The sequence below is a fragment of the Parasteatoda tepidariorum genome, chromosome 4, assembly GCF_043381705.1.
Source record: "Parasteatoda tepidariorum isolate YZ-2023 chromosome 4, CAS_Ptep_4.0, whole genome shotgun sequence".
In the NCBI taxonomy this organism is placed as follows: Eukaryota; Metazoa; Arthropoda; class Arachnida; order Araneae; family Theridiidae; genus Parasteatoda; species Parasteatoda tepidariorum.
Window position 1 is genome coordinate 49,088,962 of NC_092207.1, and position 20,993 is coordinate 49,109,954.

At 29.1% G+C, this 20,993-nt stretch overlaps 2 protein-coding genes across 4 annotated transcripts in view; both read right to left on the reverse strand.

The window, feature by feature from the left end:
• The window catches only part of LOC107454487 (leucine-rich repeat transmembrane protein FLRT3-like), a 10,650-nt gene extending 998 nt beyond the window's left edge, over positions 1-9,652 (reverse strand). The window contains exons 1-5 of the mRNA XM_043040451.2: positions 9,533-9,652; positions 7,650-7,770; positions 4,121-4,437; positions 2,730-2,965; positions 173-321 (exon numbers count right to left, since the gene is read on the reverse strand). Of these exons, the coding sequence (XP_042896385.1) occupies positions 173-321; positions 2,730-2,965; positions 4,121-4,437; positions 7,650-7,770; positions 9,533-9,538 (829 nt within the window). The 5' untranslated portion in view covers positions 9,539-9,652. The remainder of the gene's footprint in view (positions 1-172; positions 322-2,729; positions 2,966-4,120; positions 4,438-7,649; positions 7,771-9,532) is intronic.
• A 1,897-nt stretch (positions 9,653-11,549) lies between these two features.
• The window catches only part of LOC107454499 (leucine-rich repeat-containing protein 15), a 16,968-nt gene continuing 7,524 nt past the window's right edge, over positions 11,550-20,993 (reverse strand). For 2 of the 3 annotated variants that reach the window (XM_071179757.1, XM_071179759.1), the window contains exons 2-6: positions 17,811-17,932; positions 16,520-16,818; positions 16,017-16,252; positions 13,750-13,889; positions 11,550-11,818 (exon numbers count right to left, since the gene is read on the reverse strand). In XM_071179757.1, the coding sequence (XP_071035858.1) occupies positions 11,670-11,818; positions 13,750-13,889; positions 16,017-16,252; positions 16,520-16,818; positions 17,811-17,932 (946 nt within the window). In that variant the 3' untranslated portion in view covers positions 11,550-11,669. Of the gene's footprint in view, positions 11,819-13,749; positions 13,890-16,016; positions 16,253-16,519; positions 16,819-17,810; positions 17,933-20,112; positions 20,232-20,993 lie in introns of those variants that run through there. The other variant, XM_071179758.1, reaches the window with a different exon arrangement.

A 20,993-nucleotide genomic window follows, 5' to 3' on the forward strand; every position in this document is an offset into this window, starting at 1 on the left:
TATATATATATATATATATATATATACATAATACACACACTTTACAATCCAATTTTTTTTTAATTAAAAACTGTTAATATTGTAATGCCATTATAATTGATTCGAACAACCCAAAATTATCTTAAATATATTTATATATTTATTCAAAATTTTTCATTTAAAAACATTTTACCATCAAAGTAAAGCCGAGCTAAACACAATAATGTGTCAGACCATGTTCCTTCGTCTAGGACATGAATATTATTATCACTAAAATTTACTTCGGAAAGCAATGGCATTTCCGAAAACATGTCGTTCGGTAAAATGCTTATCTTGTTGTATCTGCAAAATAAAAAAAAATCATTTTAAAAAACATTTTTTAAATCATTTTCATTCAGTTTCAATTTATGAACAGAACGATATCCCTGTTAAAAAATTCCGGATCAAATTACGGCAAAAATTACCGGCATTCAGGGTGCTGGTATTTTTTATCATAAAATCCATTTTCACCGGAGCATGTTACAAAACATAAATTCTAATATTCCGTAATTTTTGCAATAATAATTACCATAAAATCATTGAAACACTTTAATTAAATAAACAAATTTTACAATAAAAATGGATTTTACGAAAAAATTGATTCTACAATAATACACCTTAAATCACGATCGTATAGTAATTACATTTTTTATAGTAATTTGATCCGGAATTTTTTGCAGTGTTGGCTGATATCAAAGTAAATTTTCTATTTAAATACAAAGCGGAGTAAAAGCACATTATGTATATTTTTCTAGTTATAAAAACGGTTATTAAAATAAATAATATATTTTTCATTACACTTTTTTATAATCTCACGATTTATCAAATAAATAAATTTAAAAAAGATGTTCCTTCATTTATTTGTCACAAGGTGCTTCACTGCAAATACTTTAAATTAAGTAGAAGAGAGCCACCAGTTGAATCAAATTGGAATGATTTACAATGGGGAAAATTTTTTGTTGCTTTTTCAAATACTTGATCTTACGTATTTCGATATCATATTGTTATTAAAATTTATAGAAAACTAAGCTGGATTTTTTTTTATTTCAATTTGTTTAAGCTTATGTGCATACATACCACTAGAAATAGAGTTCCCCTGTACGATAATTAAAGTTGCCATATCATTGAAATAAGAATATTAACGTCGAATCTTATTTTTTACTCTATACGTGAGAAAAAACAAGAATTTCAGAAATAATAAGTTAAAATAATTCTTTTTAGACAATTTTAAAATGGAGGGCGCAAATAAAAGAAGGAAACATCAACTTTTAAATTTTTCTCCTAGCAAATTCACAAAATTTCGAAATTATTTGTACCCTTTTTACCCCTTTCAAACGAGGACAAGGAAATTAGTAATCCACTTGTTAGTATTTTTAAAATAATGTGGATGATAAAGGGACCCATTTTTCTAAAGGTTCGAAATAGCTGTTAAGTCTTCTTACCGTAGACTGTTGAGTCTTATTCCTTTGATAACATAAAATCTAGGTTCTTTTCGTGTAAACTTGTTAGTTGATTGAATTCGGATATTAATTTAATTAAAAACAATTTTTCATGTTCTCTGAATAAGCTGAAATAAGTTAAATTAATCATTAATTACATACCAAAGGATTTTTCATTGTTAATAATATAACAAAATTCATAATTTTACTGAGATATAAAAAGTTTTTACATATTGTGAGAAGCAAAAGATTCCCAGAAAGAGATACTTTTGGGCTATTTGGACCTGTTGTACTTCTTGAACTAGTCCAAGTACAACTTACATACACTTTTCTAGTATTCGTAAAATTTGCATTTTATGTTTAAGAGAATGACAATTCGGAAAGTTGGTTACCCTTGTTAAGCTTCAAAATACAAGAAATATCGGGTTTTATTTTTCCTACCTAATTCATTGAAAATCATGACTCCACTAAAACAAAAGATCGCTATCATAAGCCTGTAAAACCATGAAGATAGTCAATGTTGATACGAGCATCAGCCACAGATGAAGCAAAACTCCTATACTGGTTGGTGCAAATATTACATTGGCTGACGGTATATGCAACATAAGGTGTTGCACTCTCGCCTATATTTAAAATGTGCATTATTTGTAACAGATTTCAAGGATTTTGGACCTTATGGTAAATAACAATAATGTTTTCTATATCCGTAATTATAGTCTCATACGATTTACAATTCAAAGTGCGTATTTTTTAAATTCCACGAGTTTGGATTACCAGTTTAGATGCAAGTAATGAAGTTTCCAGTTTATAAGAAAAAGAAGAGAAAAGATTTCTAAGCTTTCTACTTAAAATAAAACTAAAATCAAAAGGTACTAAGTTATTGGCTGCGAATGCGAAAAACATATAATACAATAATGCGAAAAACTTTTTGCAACACCGATTTCACTTCGGTACATATAATTATGCATTTATAAACGAATGAAAAATGCGTTCGAAAATAACTGTCACAAGGAAATATGAATATGAATAGCTGTATGTAATATTGTGGTTTGCCACTTTTTCAAAGATGACATTTTTATACGCAGATTTTTCCAGAGAATACAATTTGAAAGTCTTTGGAGCTTTTACTAAATCGCCACACAATTGCCAGAAAACTTATATCACTTATATTAAATCTTGGTGGTTTTGCCAAAAAACAATTTCCCGAATAATTGGAAAAAAAGTGGCTTATCATTACATAGGCCCAAGCTCTTCGTACACTTTTTAACTTACTGTAGGTCCATTTTGCGTAAATGACTGGCTGGTGATGGAAACATCGATCTGGATACGTGATTAAAATGATTTCCCACCACAGTTATAAACATCAAATTGTCCAAAGAGTGGAACACCTTATCACCTAATTCTTTGATTTCACATCTTTCAAGCAACAGCATTTGCAATGTTTTAGGTCCATTGGCAAAACAGTCATTACCAATTGTAGGAATATTGTTGTCTTGAAAAGATGCTATCTATAATGAATATATTGTTAAGATTCAAATTAACAGTCACAGGTAAGATATAGAATGATATTCATTAAAATAATGCAATATGTAATACTTCATAGACAAACACTTTTTTCCTCCGATTAAAATCTAAGAATAATTTTTAAAAAAAAGACTTAGTGCTGTGTAAGAAGGCAGCGGATGTTCCAAAAATGTCAAACGATTTTAAAGATGAATTCTGGGGAAAAAGTTGGAGTTAAAACGTATACAGTTTGCTGCGATTTCTTTAAGAATAAAGAAAATTTGTTCATAATAAATTTTATAATTAGTTACAAACTTAGTACTGCGTGCTTCAAATATAGAAAATTTTAAGAATATGTCCTTAGCATAAGTATCATTCATCATTTGAACCCGTCCTAAACATAAGTATCATTTACAAAAACATGTGAAGAAAATTACGAGACACACGTGCTGATATTATTGGTGAAGTGATCTAATATGATGCAGAAAACATTGCTTTGGACATTTCTAGACAACAGTGCAAACTATATCCAAAATTTTTAAAAAAATATTTCTTCATCCGTTTATATATACTTTGACCCTTCAAATCTTCAGTTTATGTGGGAATAAAGTGCAGAAAGGCTTTAACTCTTGATTTTATAAAGCAACATGCCAGTGTCATGTTTATGATATTTCAATAATGGAAGTATTATATGACAGGCATTTGGGGGAAATAATAATAAAATTGTTTTGGATTTTTGGAGATGAGAGAGACTTTTGATATTAATTTCAAGTTAAAAAAGGGACATCAGCATTTATTAAAACAACAGTATATGCTAAAAATTGTTTATACAACATAAATTTATCTTATCCTAATTTCTCTTGCAGCAGTGGATCAGGGAATCGGGCTTTCGCCTCCCAATGAAATATCCCAAATTCAAATCGCAGTGAGTTTTTCATAAATATCTTGAGTTTTTCAGAACAATAAAACATTTTATCAATGCTTAAAATGTAGATTAAGTTGAAACAGTGTCCAAAAAGTGTCACATAAACAAACATACGATCGCTTTTAGTATAACATGAAACACTTTATTCAGGGTCGAAAAACTAAAATTCCGGAGAAATAGACCGTTCATTTGAATTTAAAGTTTAATTTTTTTCTAGAAAAATGTCTAGGCTTACTTTCATTTTTTCCAGATGACTCAGTTTCATATTTAAAAGCATGGAATCTGTGTTGAAACTGTTTTTAATTTCCAGTTCCTCAAGTGATTTTTCAAGACCTGAAAACGGAGTGGATCCTAGAGAAAGTGGACCATTATTGACTTGCCAATTATCCAGCACCAACTGTTTCACATAAAGATCCTTAAATAAATCATCAGGTACTGAAGATGTTCTAATTCCAGCCAGCGTTAATTGATGAATGCCGTATCCATTGAGTCCCTCGAGATTGGATTGAAGATCTTTTTGGCTTTTAATCTGGTTGCAAGATATGACAGGAGCTAAAAACGAAATACAGGACATGATGTTAATGTGTTTTAAACAAGTTTTTTTATTGTTCAAATACTTTAGAAACCTTAAATAGCAAAATACTTATGAACATAGCGATGATTCAGTTCTTAAAGCACAGAGTTGTCATTGTGAAGTATTGCAATTTGAACCCGGTGGCGGCTTGAAGATTACTTAGATCGAAGATTATCAACTTATCTGGAAAATAAATGCAGTCGGTGTGCATTGCTGACCTGCTGATCACATTACCACCATTTTTCCTATGATCACGAAACTATGGAGCCTCCATGATTCCTCCTGGTCACATATAGCCGTTGCTGGAATGTTTTTTTAACTTGTGAATGTGCTAATCACCCCCCAAAAAAACTCATGAAATGTAAGTGCTGGCGCTTTTCACAAAGTAAAATCGTCTTATTTCACCGTAAAGTAAAAATTCTATATGATATGATGTTTAAGGAAATACAGAAGCATCCGTTATGAAAGCTTTACAGTTAACATAAATGAAAACAGTTTATGTAATTACCCATTTACAAAAATTTTGGCAAAATACATTTAACTTAACAACAATAGAATACTTATATTATTATACATATATATATTATTATATTAAAATACTTATTAGTAAGAGAAACTATTTATTAGACTTATTCAAACAGTTCTTTAGTTCGAAAACGGATATTTAGGCTTTTAAATTGCTCGCAATTTTTTTTCATAATAGATGGAAGTAAGTCATAAAAAAACTTGTTAGTCTTGTGTTACTCTTTTAAATAAACAATTGTTCTACATCACGCTTTGAAAAAATTTTAAAAAAATAATAAGACATAAGTATCAAAAATAAAAAATTTAAAAATATATCATTATTTTCAAAAAATTATATACTTTTAACAAACTTTCAAAATTACTAAATGGAATGATGAAAATTGTTGTAAGAATCTCACATAGATTCAAGGTGGCTTAGCTTTGGACACATAGATTTTACAAATATTCGAACTGTATTATTTATTATTACGTGAATATTTTGAAATTATAGCTCAAAAAGAAAAAAGAAAAAAAACATACATAAAAAAATATATTTAAAAGACATTTAGTCAGCCTAAGAAAATTTATGACAAATACTCAATTTAAAAATGTATTCAAACGTCTTATTCAAAAAAAAACTTTTTGTAATTTCGAGCACTAATTTACTAGGAGATTTCATGAAGAGAATCCCTACTATAATTCGCTTTTCTACTAACAGTATGAACAAGAAAACTTGTGCCAAAGTAATCAGGATAAAATAAAACCTTTATTTATTTGAGTTTCCGAAAAGTTAAAGAACAATTACTTTAAATTTTGCACGCATTTGAAATCAATTAGTTTTTCGAAATAGGTGTGATCATTATAAATTAATAATTGTAAATTAATGATTATAGATTTAAATAATTGTCCAGATTATTTTACTTTTGTTTAAAATGCTATACTCAAAAAAAAATAACTAAGTGGTCCACCCTGAATAACATATAAAAGTAAAAAGTGGCATTAGTCCCTTAAAAAAATCATATTTTAAAAAATTGATTTCTCAAGAACTACTAGACAATTTCTCTCAAATTTTGCATTTTTCCATGCAAGACTAAATTAATTAAAATTACGAACAAAATTTATGTAACTTACAATTAAAAAAAATTTTGACTATTATTACAAAAAAGATTAAAAAATACTATCTACACATTTACTAAAAGTTACTTTTGCATGGAATTGTCTTTGGATAATTTAGAATAAGCAAATTTTATAATTGTGGGATAACACTTTTCAACTCGCTTAAAATGCTCTCGAGATCGGGCAAAATACGCAAAAAAACAAAGTTAACATTAAGTAATCCAAACCTAGGACCACTCTCCTGTCCAAACTTTTGTGATCATATTTCCCAGATCGCAACCACTCTTATATTTTGGGGGTCAGAAAACCAAACCAAACAAAAAAGATCAAAGTACGTTTTTGTGTCTGACTTTGTCACTTAAAATATTGTCTGCAATTAATTGGGATATTTCAGGCCACCCCCTCAAACCATTAAGATTGAGTCCTGGAACGTGAAAATCCGATCATTAGATCAAAAACTATTCAAGGTTGTCCGTTTACTTTTTTTTGCGCACTGTACATACTTACAAAAGGCTATTTTTGAATGTAATACATGCTGTAGCAGATTATTTGTTGCAAAGAAAACATTCTTCATGGTTCCCTTCAAAAATCATATATTATTCAGAAAATGGGAAAAAATTTCAGATTTATCCCGAAAGCAAAAATAGTTTTCTCTGAAAAGTAGTTTAAGTTAAAACTTAATGTGCTATAAAAGCATAAAGTAATAGAATAAAATATGAATATTTGAAGACATGATATTCATAGTAAGAAAACTTACTATAAATGTTGTACAGAGTTATTCATACTTATGATTTTTTTTCTTAACAAATTTCGAATTATTTAAATGCAAAATCATTTCTTACTGTCCATAGCGTCATATGACTCTGATTCATTTAAAAAAAATATACCTAAACTAGCATTTTAAGTGTAAAAAAATACATTTGCATATTTCATATTCTTAAATTTAGCATTAGAACCTAAGATTGGAAGAGCAAACTAACAATTGCGTAGATCGTTCTTTTCGCGGAAAGCTAACTTCTAATAATAAACTATTTTTTACTTTCCATTATTACGTTTAGCAGAAAAAAAGTGTATGTAAATATCGCAGTACTATTTTCTGTCATTAAAAAGTTAACAGAAATTATAGATAAAATATTGCTTGTTAGTAATAAATACATGATATTATGAAGTATACATATAAATACGTATTTTTTTTTCGAAAGTGTTATTTTAAATCTTTTTAATCAGTTTTATTTCAGAAATTACATTAGCTATTATTTTAGAACGAATTATGCAAAATTAAATTATTAACAATTCGAAAGAGCAAGTAAGAGTAAAGCACAGCAGTTTTATTTAAACTTACTGTTTTGTCTCAAAATAATAAGCCTTAGTCTTAGAAATTATTCCTATAATAATAAATGTCTTAGTTATTTTCAGGGAATCATAACTTTTTTGTAGTGCTAAAAAGATCTTCTCGGTATTTAAAGGCGAATAAGGATCAGATTATCCTGTCTTAAACCCTAATGACATTTTTAAAAGTATAACGATATCATCGCTTTTCTTATTGCTTTCTGAAGTTATAGCTACGCACCTAAGAGCCATCTGCAAGAACATGACGTCATTTCCTCCGGTAAAGGACACTCATTCCAAAGGGATGCAGCATAAGCTACGGAAATACTTGCCAATACAAATCCAAAAAACTGTAATGCCATCTGAAAAATAAATACATTAGAAATATTGTTTTAACTATATTGTTTGATTCCGCTTACCGTATCTCGTTTTTCAATGTTTAACTCCTTGAAATTCTTTATTTGACAGAAAACTGAAATTTACAGAATAAATTACAGTGTTTGTTAAATCTAAATTAAAGATTGTTATTCCTATCAGTTATCGATTTTTGAAAGATTCAAAACTGTTCTTTACGAACTAATTAAAATTAAATTTGAAACCTTTAAAGCATAGGATATGGTTAGGAAAAGTTGAAAAGAGTTATACTTCAAATTAAAACCATCGACTTTTTAGCTATTAATTGAACTTAAGCTAACATAAAGTTAGGCTTAACGTATATGCTCGCAAATTATAGTCGCATAATGGTGTTTGGGGTTTTTAGATCAATTGTCTAAATTGAATTAAAGCAAATCATTATTTAAAGCAAAACGAGATGATATTTCTCAATTACTAATAATTTCGTACGCAAATGCGTACCGTTTTACAGAGCTGATAGAAGAATATAAATGTTAGAATTCCTACATTTTAGTGTTAGAAATCTATTGCCCCAAGGGTAGTTCTTTATAATTATTTTTATAAAACTGTAAATATTAGAAGTAATTAATATGAGTATAACTGATAAAGAAAAATGACAAATACTGAGAGGGAAAAATGGTAAATTAGGCATTCCTTCGAGAAAAAAAAATAGTTTCGCATATTTTAAGTTATTTAAGTTATTTTTTCTGTTGTATGAGATTTTGAAACAAAATTCAGATACTTTTGTATCACTAGTTTTAAATCTCCAATCAGTTAATTATAAGTTATAATAGTTAAATTATTGATAAAATTATAATAATTATGAGTTGTAATTTAACATGGCTTACTGAGCAAAACTATTAAATAATTGTTTCAGAGTAATTAAAACTTACAACAAAAATGTGAAACAATCTGTTAACAAATTAGCAGACGCCTGTGTAAATATTTCAATTGTAATGATCAAATATCCCTGGAGTGTCTAATTCGCTCTTGGCATTTCCGGCAAAATTAAATTCCTAGTGCACTTTAGCATACAAATAGAGTCTCGGTGCTGCTATCTAGTGTGGCAGAAACTAAACGTCCAAATTAACATGACCAACGGTATCTCACCCATTGTGGTGGTCCTGAAAGAGTGGATACCACCTCTGGAGAACGCACTAGGTCTGCTCATCGGCAAGACCGATTGTGCAGCTCATTAGAAATGAAAAAAAAATTAAAAAATTAAAAAAAATGATCAAATATCATGCACAAGGGGAAACAAATTCTGGAAAAGTTATCGTATAGTTTAATAATGGCAATTCTAGCAGTAACAAAAAACTATAATTTGGGTTAGTAAAGCTAAAATATATAGTATTTAAAGTACTCATTTGGTAATTTTTTCGTTCGAAATTCGTTTTGGAATTACGGTTCTTATTACCACATATTTAGTAAAATATACCGAACTGTAAAGTTAATTTATCCAAATAATGTACAAATGTAAAAAAATGTAAAATTGTACAACTATTTCAATTCCTATACTATTAATAATATGATTTTTTTTCTTCAATAAATTGTTAAAATACTCATTCACTTGATTACAATAAATAAAGTCACAGATTTTTTAAAATCCTATTTTCACAAAATCAATCTCAAGTAGAGTAATTTTTAGAAATGAAATAGGTAGTTATTGATTGTCTATTATTTGCCTTATATTTTTATTCTTGAAGTTTAAGTGTATAATAAATTTCTTACCTTCATCTTCGTGATTTTTTTCAATTGACAAAGAGAAAAAAAAACAGCATATGTTCTTATTCAGTTGTTTATCTCTTTAAGATAAGTATGTTCCTATGTTTCTTTTCCTGTGTCAGAAGATGTTTTTGGAAGCCAAGAATATTTTTCTAAAACTTTGTAGCGTGAAAAAAAAGTTTTATTTTTATTTTTTTTATTTTATAACCGTCGTTGAACAGAAGACCCAATTTTGAGTTTACGGCTACTAATGTTCAACTCCGTAGCCTTTAATTTTGAACCAATCCCGAACACAAGGAAACTCCTGGATATATACCCCCAGAGGTATGATTTGTTATGGGAACATGGAGGATTTTCTGAACCGACAGATTTAACGTGCACCAGTCATTATTTGCGAAGAAAAGTTCTGTCAAAACCATCAGAATATGGTAACATTTACTGTGTTTCAGGATGTATAAGGACGCCAAAAAGCTAGGTATTTTTTACCGTAGCGCTTTGGTAATGATTTTGATAAAACTGATAATAAAATATGCTTTTATAATATGTGATAAATTTTAGTAAATGTGGAAAAATTTGGCAATAGAGAATAGCATAAAAGCCATATTTTTCGGTAAAATTTACTTTTCAGTTTTTTATTTTTTATTAAATGTGTGCTAATATGTCAGAAACTGTGGTAAAAAGCCAAACCGGAACTTCCGGTAATCTGTTTCATTTACTTATTACACTTATTTATCTTTACAGTTTTGAAACCATTTCCAGCCAGTGTGTTAAAAAACGGTGATTACAAAATTGTACGGTTTTGTAACCAGTTAAAACTAGCATGGTTTCAAAACCAGCAAAATGAAATTTAACTGGGCATCGGAGTTAGATTACGTTAGGCTTTTCGTTAGGTAACGGAAATTGAAGCTAGGTTGAGTTGCATGTTGTCAACGTTGGCTGTGGCTTAATTAGTTTATCTCATGATGTTATCTATCTTGAGGAATGGGAAATATAAGATTTGTTAAGCAAATCTGTGGTGTTGCTATCTATGCATGAATGAAAGTTATCAAACAGATCAGAGTCACTAATTCAAGACAGTGTAAACTCTTCATATGTTGAAGAAATAGAAGAAATAATGCGGTGTTAACGTTGATATTTGACCGGACCTCGTGTTCTGTAGTTCATGAGATTGACAGATTAGCCCACTCCGGTACCGTATGTGCCCAACCGCAACGAGCTGAATGGCTTCATAAGGCGCGGCGTGTATAAAATTCTGGTTCTTTAACTTTATTCGATGAAAAATATCACTGCATGATTTTGTTTTACTGTTAACAATTTGAATGCCAATTCTTTATTGAAATGCTGTTGCTTTTGATGAAAATTGTAAAATATAGATCAATTAAATTGTTGTTTAATAATTTTTAGAGGAATTTCTATTAGTGAACAACAAAGGGAATCGTTCATTTACTGGAAAATATTTCTGTTATTTCCTTCCTAACCCGTATCATCCTTGCTACTGGGTAACAATCTTTTTTCTTTCCTTTACATTTTGGGCAACGACTGAAAGGTTCTTGCATCTATGAAGCGTGTCATAGGAAAACATTCATGGTGTCTATCATCGTCTGTTGTAATTACCGTGATTTTAGGAACACCCTGTAAGGACAGTAATGACTAAAAAACCTGCAAGGACGATTAATATGGAACACTCTATCACCAAATATAGCGAACATGAGCCGTGAGTTTAAAACACCGTTTAAAAATGGTTATTTCAGAACAACGAGCAAGGACGATTAATTCGAAAAACTGAGTAAAATCTGTTGCCAAATGTAACGACCATGCACTGTGATTTTAAGGACAGCTAATACGAAACAGTCTGCAATAAAGGTCAATATGGAACGTCTGGTGTAAACTTTTTTATTGAGTATAACAACACAAGATTCAACTTTCTTTATCACACCATTTTTCTTTTTAACACTACTTATAATTTACTATGTTCTACTCAAATAAAGGGAAATTTCAAAACAATAAAGGCAACAAGAACAAATCATATAAAGAATTTAATTTATTTTGCAAAAAATATGATATACCACACTATCATTGCTTGATATGTTTGTCATCTTATTACTAATCATCATAAATTATATTTTATCCTTCGTCGAAATTATTAATCCTGTTTTCCAGCTACGTCGCAAAACACTTTCAAAGAGTATTCCTTCATTGAATTAGGTGAATCACATTTAGCAGTATTGATATCCAAAGAGACTTCATTCTTACAGATCCACTCAAGATTTTTATCACATTTCAATGGATTTCCTATTTCAAAAATTTATTAATTAAATACATATTTATAAAAACATATAATTAGGTAAAAACATATAAAACATCAAAAACCACTGAACTTAGATGGGTACCAAACAAAAGAAATTCCTCAAAATAGGCGCAAAATTTTTTTAATGTAACGAAAAATGATAGATAGACGATTGAACTTAATTAACTGTATAAAAACTGTTAGCAAACTCCAAATAATTTTGTTATAATTATTATTATGTTTTCATGTCTTTTTGTGTTTCATTTTATTTGTGTGAAATAAATGTTATAAAAATTAAAGAACACCAGTGTCAAATAAATAACCGGATGATATGGTGATAGCGCTTGTTGAGAATTAAGAGATATTAAAGAATATATAAGACGCGCGCATGCGCGAAGAATTACGTAATGCTTCCAACCACGTCATCAGATGATATGTACGAGCTAAGGCTCCTATACTATCACAGCTGACCTATCAAGCAATATTGGAGCAAAAATGTTTACAAGTTAACGTTATAATAGTATTGTGCTTATGTTAGCTTTTTGCTCCAAAAATAGATGATAAGTCGGCCTGTCTAATTCAGGGGCTCTAGTACGAGCTAATTAATACGGTCGCTTTAATGCGGCTCTCTGTCTTTTACTATTGTTGTTGTTTCTGTTAATAAAATGTTATTAATTTTTCGAACTGCATAATTAATTAGGAACCTCGATGGACATCCTTTGGCCAATAATAATTAAGTTAAGTGATAGCGCTTCTCGACTTCGTCTGATACCCATTAAACAAAAAATAATAAAAAATGCATAATTATCTCATTAAAATTATTCTTAACTGGAATTAAATAAAAGTTATGTCTAAATTTGTATATAACTTTCTTTTCTAAAGAGTAAAAAATAATTTTCTTGCTTTAATAAAGGCAACATCACAACTTTTATATTAGTTATCATTAGAGCCCGGATATTTATGACCTAAAAAGTCTCAAGTAATACCCTTAAAAAGTGCAAAAAATGCCCTTAAAAATGCTCTAAAAATGCGATAATTGCGCTAAAAATGCCTTATGACATGAATGAATAAAGTAAAAATATTGAACTAAAACAATGCTTTACTCTTTAAAATAATTATGAGTCATTTCAAAAAATATAAAGCAATGCAATACTTGTTCTACGCTCATTAAAGTTTGAAAAATATGTTTTATATCCTAAAATAACAAAAAAAAAGGAAAATATATTCACTCCAAAACATTTTCATTTTGTATAGAAACTTTAATGAATATAACAACTTCCGTCTCATAATATTACTAAATATCAGAATTACATTGGATTATTAAATGTTTTTTGATATTTTGAAATGTAAGCGAGCGTCTCTTGTCTGAAGGTAAATTTTTATTCCTGGAGAAGAAAATTCCGTAGAAAATTGTAATGTTCTAAACTATACAAATCAGAGAAAATGCGAAAGCTGTAACAAAGAATTACTTCTAAAGATTTTACATCAATCAATAACATAATGGAAAAACATAATGACATGCAGGTGGTATTGAGAGTTACAACATGAAATGTAAAATTATAAGACAAATATTGCATTTCATGTAATAAAAATGCTCCAAAAAATAATGAAAAATGGAAAAAATTAACAAAAAACTTAAAAAATGCTTTAAAATGCAAAATACGTCCCTAAATTTAAAACAAAATGCCCTATAAATTTAAAAAAATGCTCTAAAGGACAAAAAATGTCCCAAAATGCAAAAAAAAATGCAAATGTCATCAAAATCCGGGCCTTAGTTATCATTTTAATTCGACAATTCAAGACATTTTAATTCGACACGCATTCTTAGCTAATGTATTAACATGCACAAAATGTAAAAATAATTTTAATATTTAATCCATTCAAAGGCATTTTCTTATAATAGCTAATCACAAATGCATAAAAAGGTAGTACTCACCTACTAAATGTATTTGTGTCTTTTTCAATATGGTTTCATCCTCTTCAACTGTATTAATCCAATTATTTGCCAAGTTGACGTACGCCAATTGAGGCATATTGCTGAACAAACCAAAGGGAATATCTTTTATTTTATTGTTCCTGCAAGATAGAAATTTAATTCTATTTTAAAATCATGAAGAATGACTTATTTATAATATGCAAAATTGTAATTTAGCTTGAGTTTAATTTACTTTTCTGCACTTTTCTTACAAATAAATGTGTACTTTTTATATAGGCGTTGTATGATAATGAGTAAGTAAATAAATGTGTAAGTAACTTTTCTAATGGAAGTGTAATATGCCCGCAGAGATTTGAAGGTTCACAACATAGGATGGCGAACATTGAATTTATTCATTATACTGAATATTTATTTTATTATCCCCTGAGACATCACGGCTCTGATGAATCAATTTGACGAAACCAGAATGACGAAATATTTCTTTATTTTTGACGAAAATGGTTTCCTTGAGGAAATTTAGTCACTCTGCCGAAATGTTCGCCCGGAGTATAAACCAGGAAGCGGTTTCTTCAAAAACGAAAAACATTTCATAAAATTTAGGTATTCATTTTTTGCAGTGTACTTCGGTGTAAAGTAGTCGCCGCCATTTTTAATGCTCAGTAACACTAAGATTTATAATCACGATATAAAATACACATAAAGTACGTCAAAGTTATTTTTATGAAATAATACAAAGCAAGCATCAATAATGTATGATGTTATATACAATATTTCTAAAGATGAAATTAGTTTAATAATGAAATATATTCAGAGTACAGAGAGGATATATGAATTTGTACCGAACGGGTTGAAACTATAAAATTATTTAATACAATTGATAGATAAAACTTTCTCGTAAGAACATAATTATCTTTATTATGCCACTAAAAACATATATGCCTTTTTATACTAACTACATTTCTTGTTTATTTCTATAGAATGTTCAGATGGGCGAGACGAATTTCACTTCTCTTTTCAATTGCAAACAAAAAATATGGGTCGGCTGAAATTGGAGGTTAGAAGTTTACTCCAAAATGAGCGAAAATAATTTATTAAAAAAAGTATATTCATCTAATTTTAGCGTAAGTTCTATCAATTGTCAGCGTCAAGATTTAAATACATCCTTAAAATTATTTATGAACGCTCGAAGTGGTATATAACACATATTTTTTAACGCCGAATTCGGATGATAATTCACAACAGTTTTTACGGTGTACGTATTATTCATAACACTGAAGAACCGATTTCAGATCTTAGATACTTTTGCATCTGCAGAGCTAACTAAAATCGCTGGTTTCAAATTTGCAACCGTTTTCTCCCTACAAACTCCGACTTTTTAATGACATATTTATTTATTTATTTTCGAAATATACGAGTTCAGAAATGATGAATATAACAGGGCTCGCATAGATGCTATGACAAACTTCTAGGAAAGTAAGGGCATATTATCAAGATTAAAGTTGCATAGAAACCCATGTCCAAAAATGTCATTATACACCACTAGCGGCTCTTCCCTATTGTGAATTGCTTCTTCATGTACTTCTGAAGAGGTCATAATATAAAGCTCTCCCAGACACGTGCTATGACATTTCCAGGTATGAGCTTCTATGAAATTTCAATCTTTATGATATTATTAATTCCCTTAGAAGCTTGTGGCAACATTTACACCACCCCTTGTTATATATAACGTTTTTAGTTTACTGATTACGACAAAAAAGTAGTCAATAAAGTTCATTTTAAAAATAATCTGTATCTTCAGGAGCAAAACCAACCTCAGATTTGAAATTTCCACTCCTGAATTAAGCAATATCATGTGTTTGCATAGGTGCAATCGAAAATTTGTCCTCAGGGTAACCCAATTAAATTTGCAAAAGTTTCAATCATAAGAGAAAACTGTGTTGCTCTTTTCCTTTTTATAAAGTTTTATAGACGCTACATTATGGCCAAATACGCCTAGCAAGTCTTGAAAATGAGCGCCTATTTCGGAGTGCTTGAAGCATGTTGACTTTAATTTGCATCTAAATATGTTTGAAGCCAGCAAAGTTTTTCATTAATCAAGCAATATCTTACCACTTCAAATCCTAGAGGTAATTTATTTAATACTACCTAAATTTCGGTAAAACAAGCTGGTTTAAATTTATTTTTAGATATCTCTTATTACGGTTTCACCAGTATTCCATTTGAAATAATTGGCACTAAAAATATTAACAGATCAAATTGAATCTTACGATAAATCAATATTTTCTAGCACTTTAGAATTTGAAGGGAACACAGATCTTGATATTTTTCTAAAAGAATTTCCAGTAATCGAAAGTATCTGCAGGCCATCTAAGGATTGGAAGGCTTTGTCTCCTAGTGTCCTAAGATCATTCCTTTGTAGCAAAATAGTAGATAGTTTTTTTGAGCCACCAGCAAACCAGTCATTAGTTAAATCATCAATGTTATTATCCGTCATCATCACAGACTAAAAGTAAGATTTTGACAAAGGACAAAAATTAATGTAATGCAACATAACAAAAATAAACAAACATCAACAAAAAAGAAAACATTGCGCATTATAAGGACACAGCCGAAGGTCACAAAGTTAAAACATTATCCATTGACGAAATATATTATACAATACTAAGTATAATATAAATATCGTTAGACAAAATTGCCTCAAAAAATCCTCATAATTGATTGAAATCTTATTGACTATGTTTTTTTTAATAAAAATTTTTCTGAAGCCTACCTTTAAATTCTTAAGATTGTCTAACTTCAAACCTGGAAGTGGATTCTTTTTAAAACTGTTGTCAATTACAAGCATTGTCAAAGACTTTTCTAATCCTTGGAATTGTATAACATCTGATGAAGCAACTTCGATTTTGTCCAAAGTGAGAAGCTCAATATGCAATCCTTGAAATGTGTCTGGTGCTAATTCAGGAAGTTCGACCTCGGATAGTGTTAGGTCGACAGAGTAACCTTTCAGCTCTTCAAGAGCTGACTTCAATGTTTTTACATCTGTTATTTTAGAGCAAGTTACTAAGGGACCTAAAATGAAAAACTATGTTTAAATATTTACTTGAAATAATTGAAATTTTATTTACAAGTACTCTGCTAATCATAAAAATGTCCCCACAAAAACCCCAAATAATTTAATGAAACAAAATAAAAATGTTTGATAAAGAAATTTTTTCGAACTAATAATATAAATTACGAATGCGGTAATAAGAAAATTAGAGGTACCTACATTTATGACTGAAAAAACGTATGTATTTTTCCTAATTTTTTAAACTAAATTTGAAAAAAAAAATTATGAGTTATAATAAATCATATACTTTTTTTAATAACTATAGTATTGAAATCTAACTTTCAAATAAATCTATTAAAATTAAATATATTATCAAACTACTTGCACTTTACGCATCTAACTATTCGATATGAAACAATAATTAATTTTTCCGTAATTCATAAAACTTAACCGTTTGCTCTTAACAGGTGCCTGTCAGTAACTACTGTCACCTATAAAATACCTACTATTTGAAAGCGACAAAATTTTTCCATTTTAATGTTGAGAGATCATTTTATTTAATGGCCCCGGGTAATATATACTGCAAAAGATCCCGATTCAAATTATGGTAAAAAGCACCGGCACTGAGGGTGCTGTTTCTTTTACCATGAAATTCTTTTCTATCGGAGCATATTACGGAACAATACTGTACTTTGTGCAGTAGTAATTACCGAAAAGTCACTGAATCACTTTAATTCAATTATTATTACTGCCAAAATTACAGTAAAAATGGATTTTACCGATGATGCATTCAAAGTGCCGGTATTTTATATTGTGATTTGATCCGGAATATTTTACAGTGTTTGGTAATTCTAAATATTGAGTTAGGTCTTGAGTTACTTCAGTTTTTTTTACAGTTGAAAAAACCTCGATTAATGAAAAAAAGCGAACAAAAGCCTTAAATCAAAAACTTTCTTGAAAAAGAAACAGAAACACACAAACAATTAATTTTATTAAAATATAGTTAAATTACCCCACTTGATGGAGCAGGTGCATGATGCTGATTTTAAAGGAGGACACTCCTTCAATAAGGCATCGACAGCAATGGTGCTGTACACAAGGAACAAAATGCTAGCTATGAATGCCATCTGGAATCTGAAATGTGTATTAAAAATTAAAACGAATAATAAAATATAAATTCATAAAACATTTTCTAATACATACTTTCCATACAAAATAAAACACGAAGTACCTTAACCCTCGTATGCCTGAATTTTCAGTTGAGTTATAAAAAACATTTAGATATGGTACAAGCCGATTTAATGTCTCAGGATTGTGGTGTAATAATTTTATTGTGGTGTAATAATTAATTAGAAATTTTTGTCCTGTATAGTCAAAAATTGGTGTCTTTATGTCCAAGTGTCTTCATGTCCTATATAATTTTAATCCTGGAAAAACTGAATGCTCATACTTCATTTACTAGGTACAATAAGGTGTAAAATTATATATTGACCTTTCCAGTAATTTAATATGCCCTCAAAAATAAATGAACAAAATAACAGATTTTCTCTTGTTTCTTGTATCTTCCGTCGACTCTCAAAGAGATTATATAACAGGGGTGGCCAACCTGCGGCTCTTTGAAAGATTATTTGTGGCTCTCGATAAATATACCCGAGTTCCTTTTTCATTTTTGTGCTATTAGAATTTTAAAAAATTATTGTTCCGTACGTTCCGAATTTTAGAAATTTGTTCCAGAATCGAAGTATCCAAAATTAAAAATGGCTGCTTGTCGAATTATTTCAATATTCGGAACAACGTACTTATGTGAATAATTTTATTCTACTTTAAAATTCGTGAATTCCAAGCACCGATCAGTCTTAACTAACCAGCATCTCAAAGAATTACTGAGAAGTGCTGCTTTAAAATTTTATTCATAAAATTTTAAAGAATTATCAAGAGAAGTAAAATAAATGTGTTTAATTTTTAATATTTAAATTCAATGCACATATTTTGAGCTTTTATTTGTATGTTTTCAATAAATATAATTTTCGTAAAAATAAAATCTTAATACCTTTTTTGCATACCTATTAAATAGGTATTTAATTGCGGCTCGCAAAAAATTTCAAATTCTGAAAAATGGCTTTACTATCAAGGAGCTTGGCCACCCCTGTTATATAATCTTCTCCTAACTCTCTTTAATGGCCTGCCAACTGGTGCGATTTCTAAGAACTATTTGGAGTCTCCAAATTAGGACTAAATTTAAATTACAGTCCAAATACGAATGTCAATAGCATTATGAAGCAAAAATATATATGTTTTTGTCTGAGATCCATATGCATGAGAGAGTTATTGATTTTTAATATATTATTCAGATTGTTTCGTACTAAGCTGCAGTCTTAATGGTTCGAAGGTCTGAATTTAAATCGCTAATAAGATTGTGCAGAAAATATTTCAAGTTATGAAATCTGATACAAAAATATTTTTTTCTCAATAAGCATACCTTATGTTCGAAGTCTTTCAAATCTTGTCCCAGAAAATATGAAGGGTAGCCATAACCAGGAAAATATGATCGCAATAGTTTAGGCAAGAGAGCGGTCGAATGCATAAGACCCTTAAAATTAATCCGTTTTTTAAACTCACCCGTTTCGTGACCCATTTCCGTTTTTCATGCTAAGTTGTAAAAAAAAAATAATATTTCAATTTTTCATTTCCTAAAAACTACTTGATCAATTCTGCTCACATTTTCGATTTTCTCATTCAGATTATACAGTTAAAAATGACGTAAGAAATTGAATACACTATTTTTCATTTATTATATTATTTGTCTTTCAAAAGTTTTTTTTTTACCATAATTAAAATAAACAGTTAAATAATAAATTAAAGTAAAAAATTATTTTTACGTAATTATCATCTTTTGATAAACGTGTATTATAATTGCGTGTAAAATTTATCTAGTTACTTTAAAGTGCTCGAAAAATATAATGAAATAATCAAACTGTGAAAGTATTATAAATAGTCTGAAACTTTCGACCTCTCTCCTATCTACAACTATCTGCACTATTTATTTCCAGATAACCACCCATATTTTGATGGACAGGATCCCTCAAAAAAAGGCATTTTTACTCAGAGAAAGTACCCTTTTCAATTTAAAATATCGTCGACACAAAAATTTAAGATTAATTCTCGAACCATTAAGATTTCATCTTAGAACGTGAAAATTATATCATTAGATTATATGCTATTGAGATATTCCGTTTTTAATTTTGGCAACTCTTCATTCATCAGCCGTTCTATAAAAACATACAATAATGTGTCACAAAAAAATTAAGTCTTACCAAATTTCAGAAAATATCAGACTAAAGGTATATCTGAGAACAGAAAGGTTATTTAAAATGTAGTAAAGTGCTGACAAGACTACGTAAAAATATGTAATCTGTCAAAAGTGATTTTTCAGGTGTAATGCAGCTGCTTTCTTAACAATATATAATGAAGCTCATTTAGATATAGATTACATTTTACTTTTACAAATCAATCAGAATCAAAAATTGAGTTTCTGTTTCACCATTTTTGTTCTGTTTAATATCAACATATATTTAATAAGAAATTTGAACCATTTACAGATTCTCTGATACAATACTTATTTTTACTGAGTTTTATTATGGTATAAATGCACTCTCAGATAAATAGATTAACCTTGTTTCAGCGTACTATATTTGCTTTAACATTTAAGTGAATTTGCACCACATTTTAAAATGCTAAACTGAACCAGCTTCGTAAAAGTTGAACCATAGTGCGTATTACATAATCAGGTTTATTAAGCATAATATGGTTCACTATATGATATTGACGCACTCTCAGATGAGAAAAATAAACTCTTAGATAAATCAGTTAATGTTGATTAATAATGCGGTGCAAATTAGCACCGTATTATTGATCAACGTTAACAGATTTATCTGAGAGAGTATTTCACTTAACATTGAAACAAACTTTTTCCATATTTCAATATATAGGTTACATTTAAGCTATGCTTCAGCATTAAAGCTAATTTATTTCAAAATTAAGACAAATTTGCATCGTATTTTAAGGTGTTCAATTAAACCATCGCTGCTACAAGTGGAACTATAGTCCGTATAATACAAGATAACATGGTGCAACTCATCAACATATTATAATCGCAGAAAATGTCATTTATATAACTTTGGAGTTCTTGTGCTAT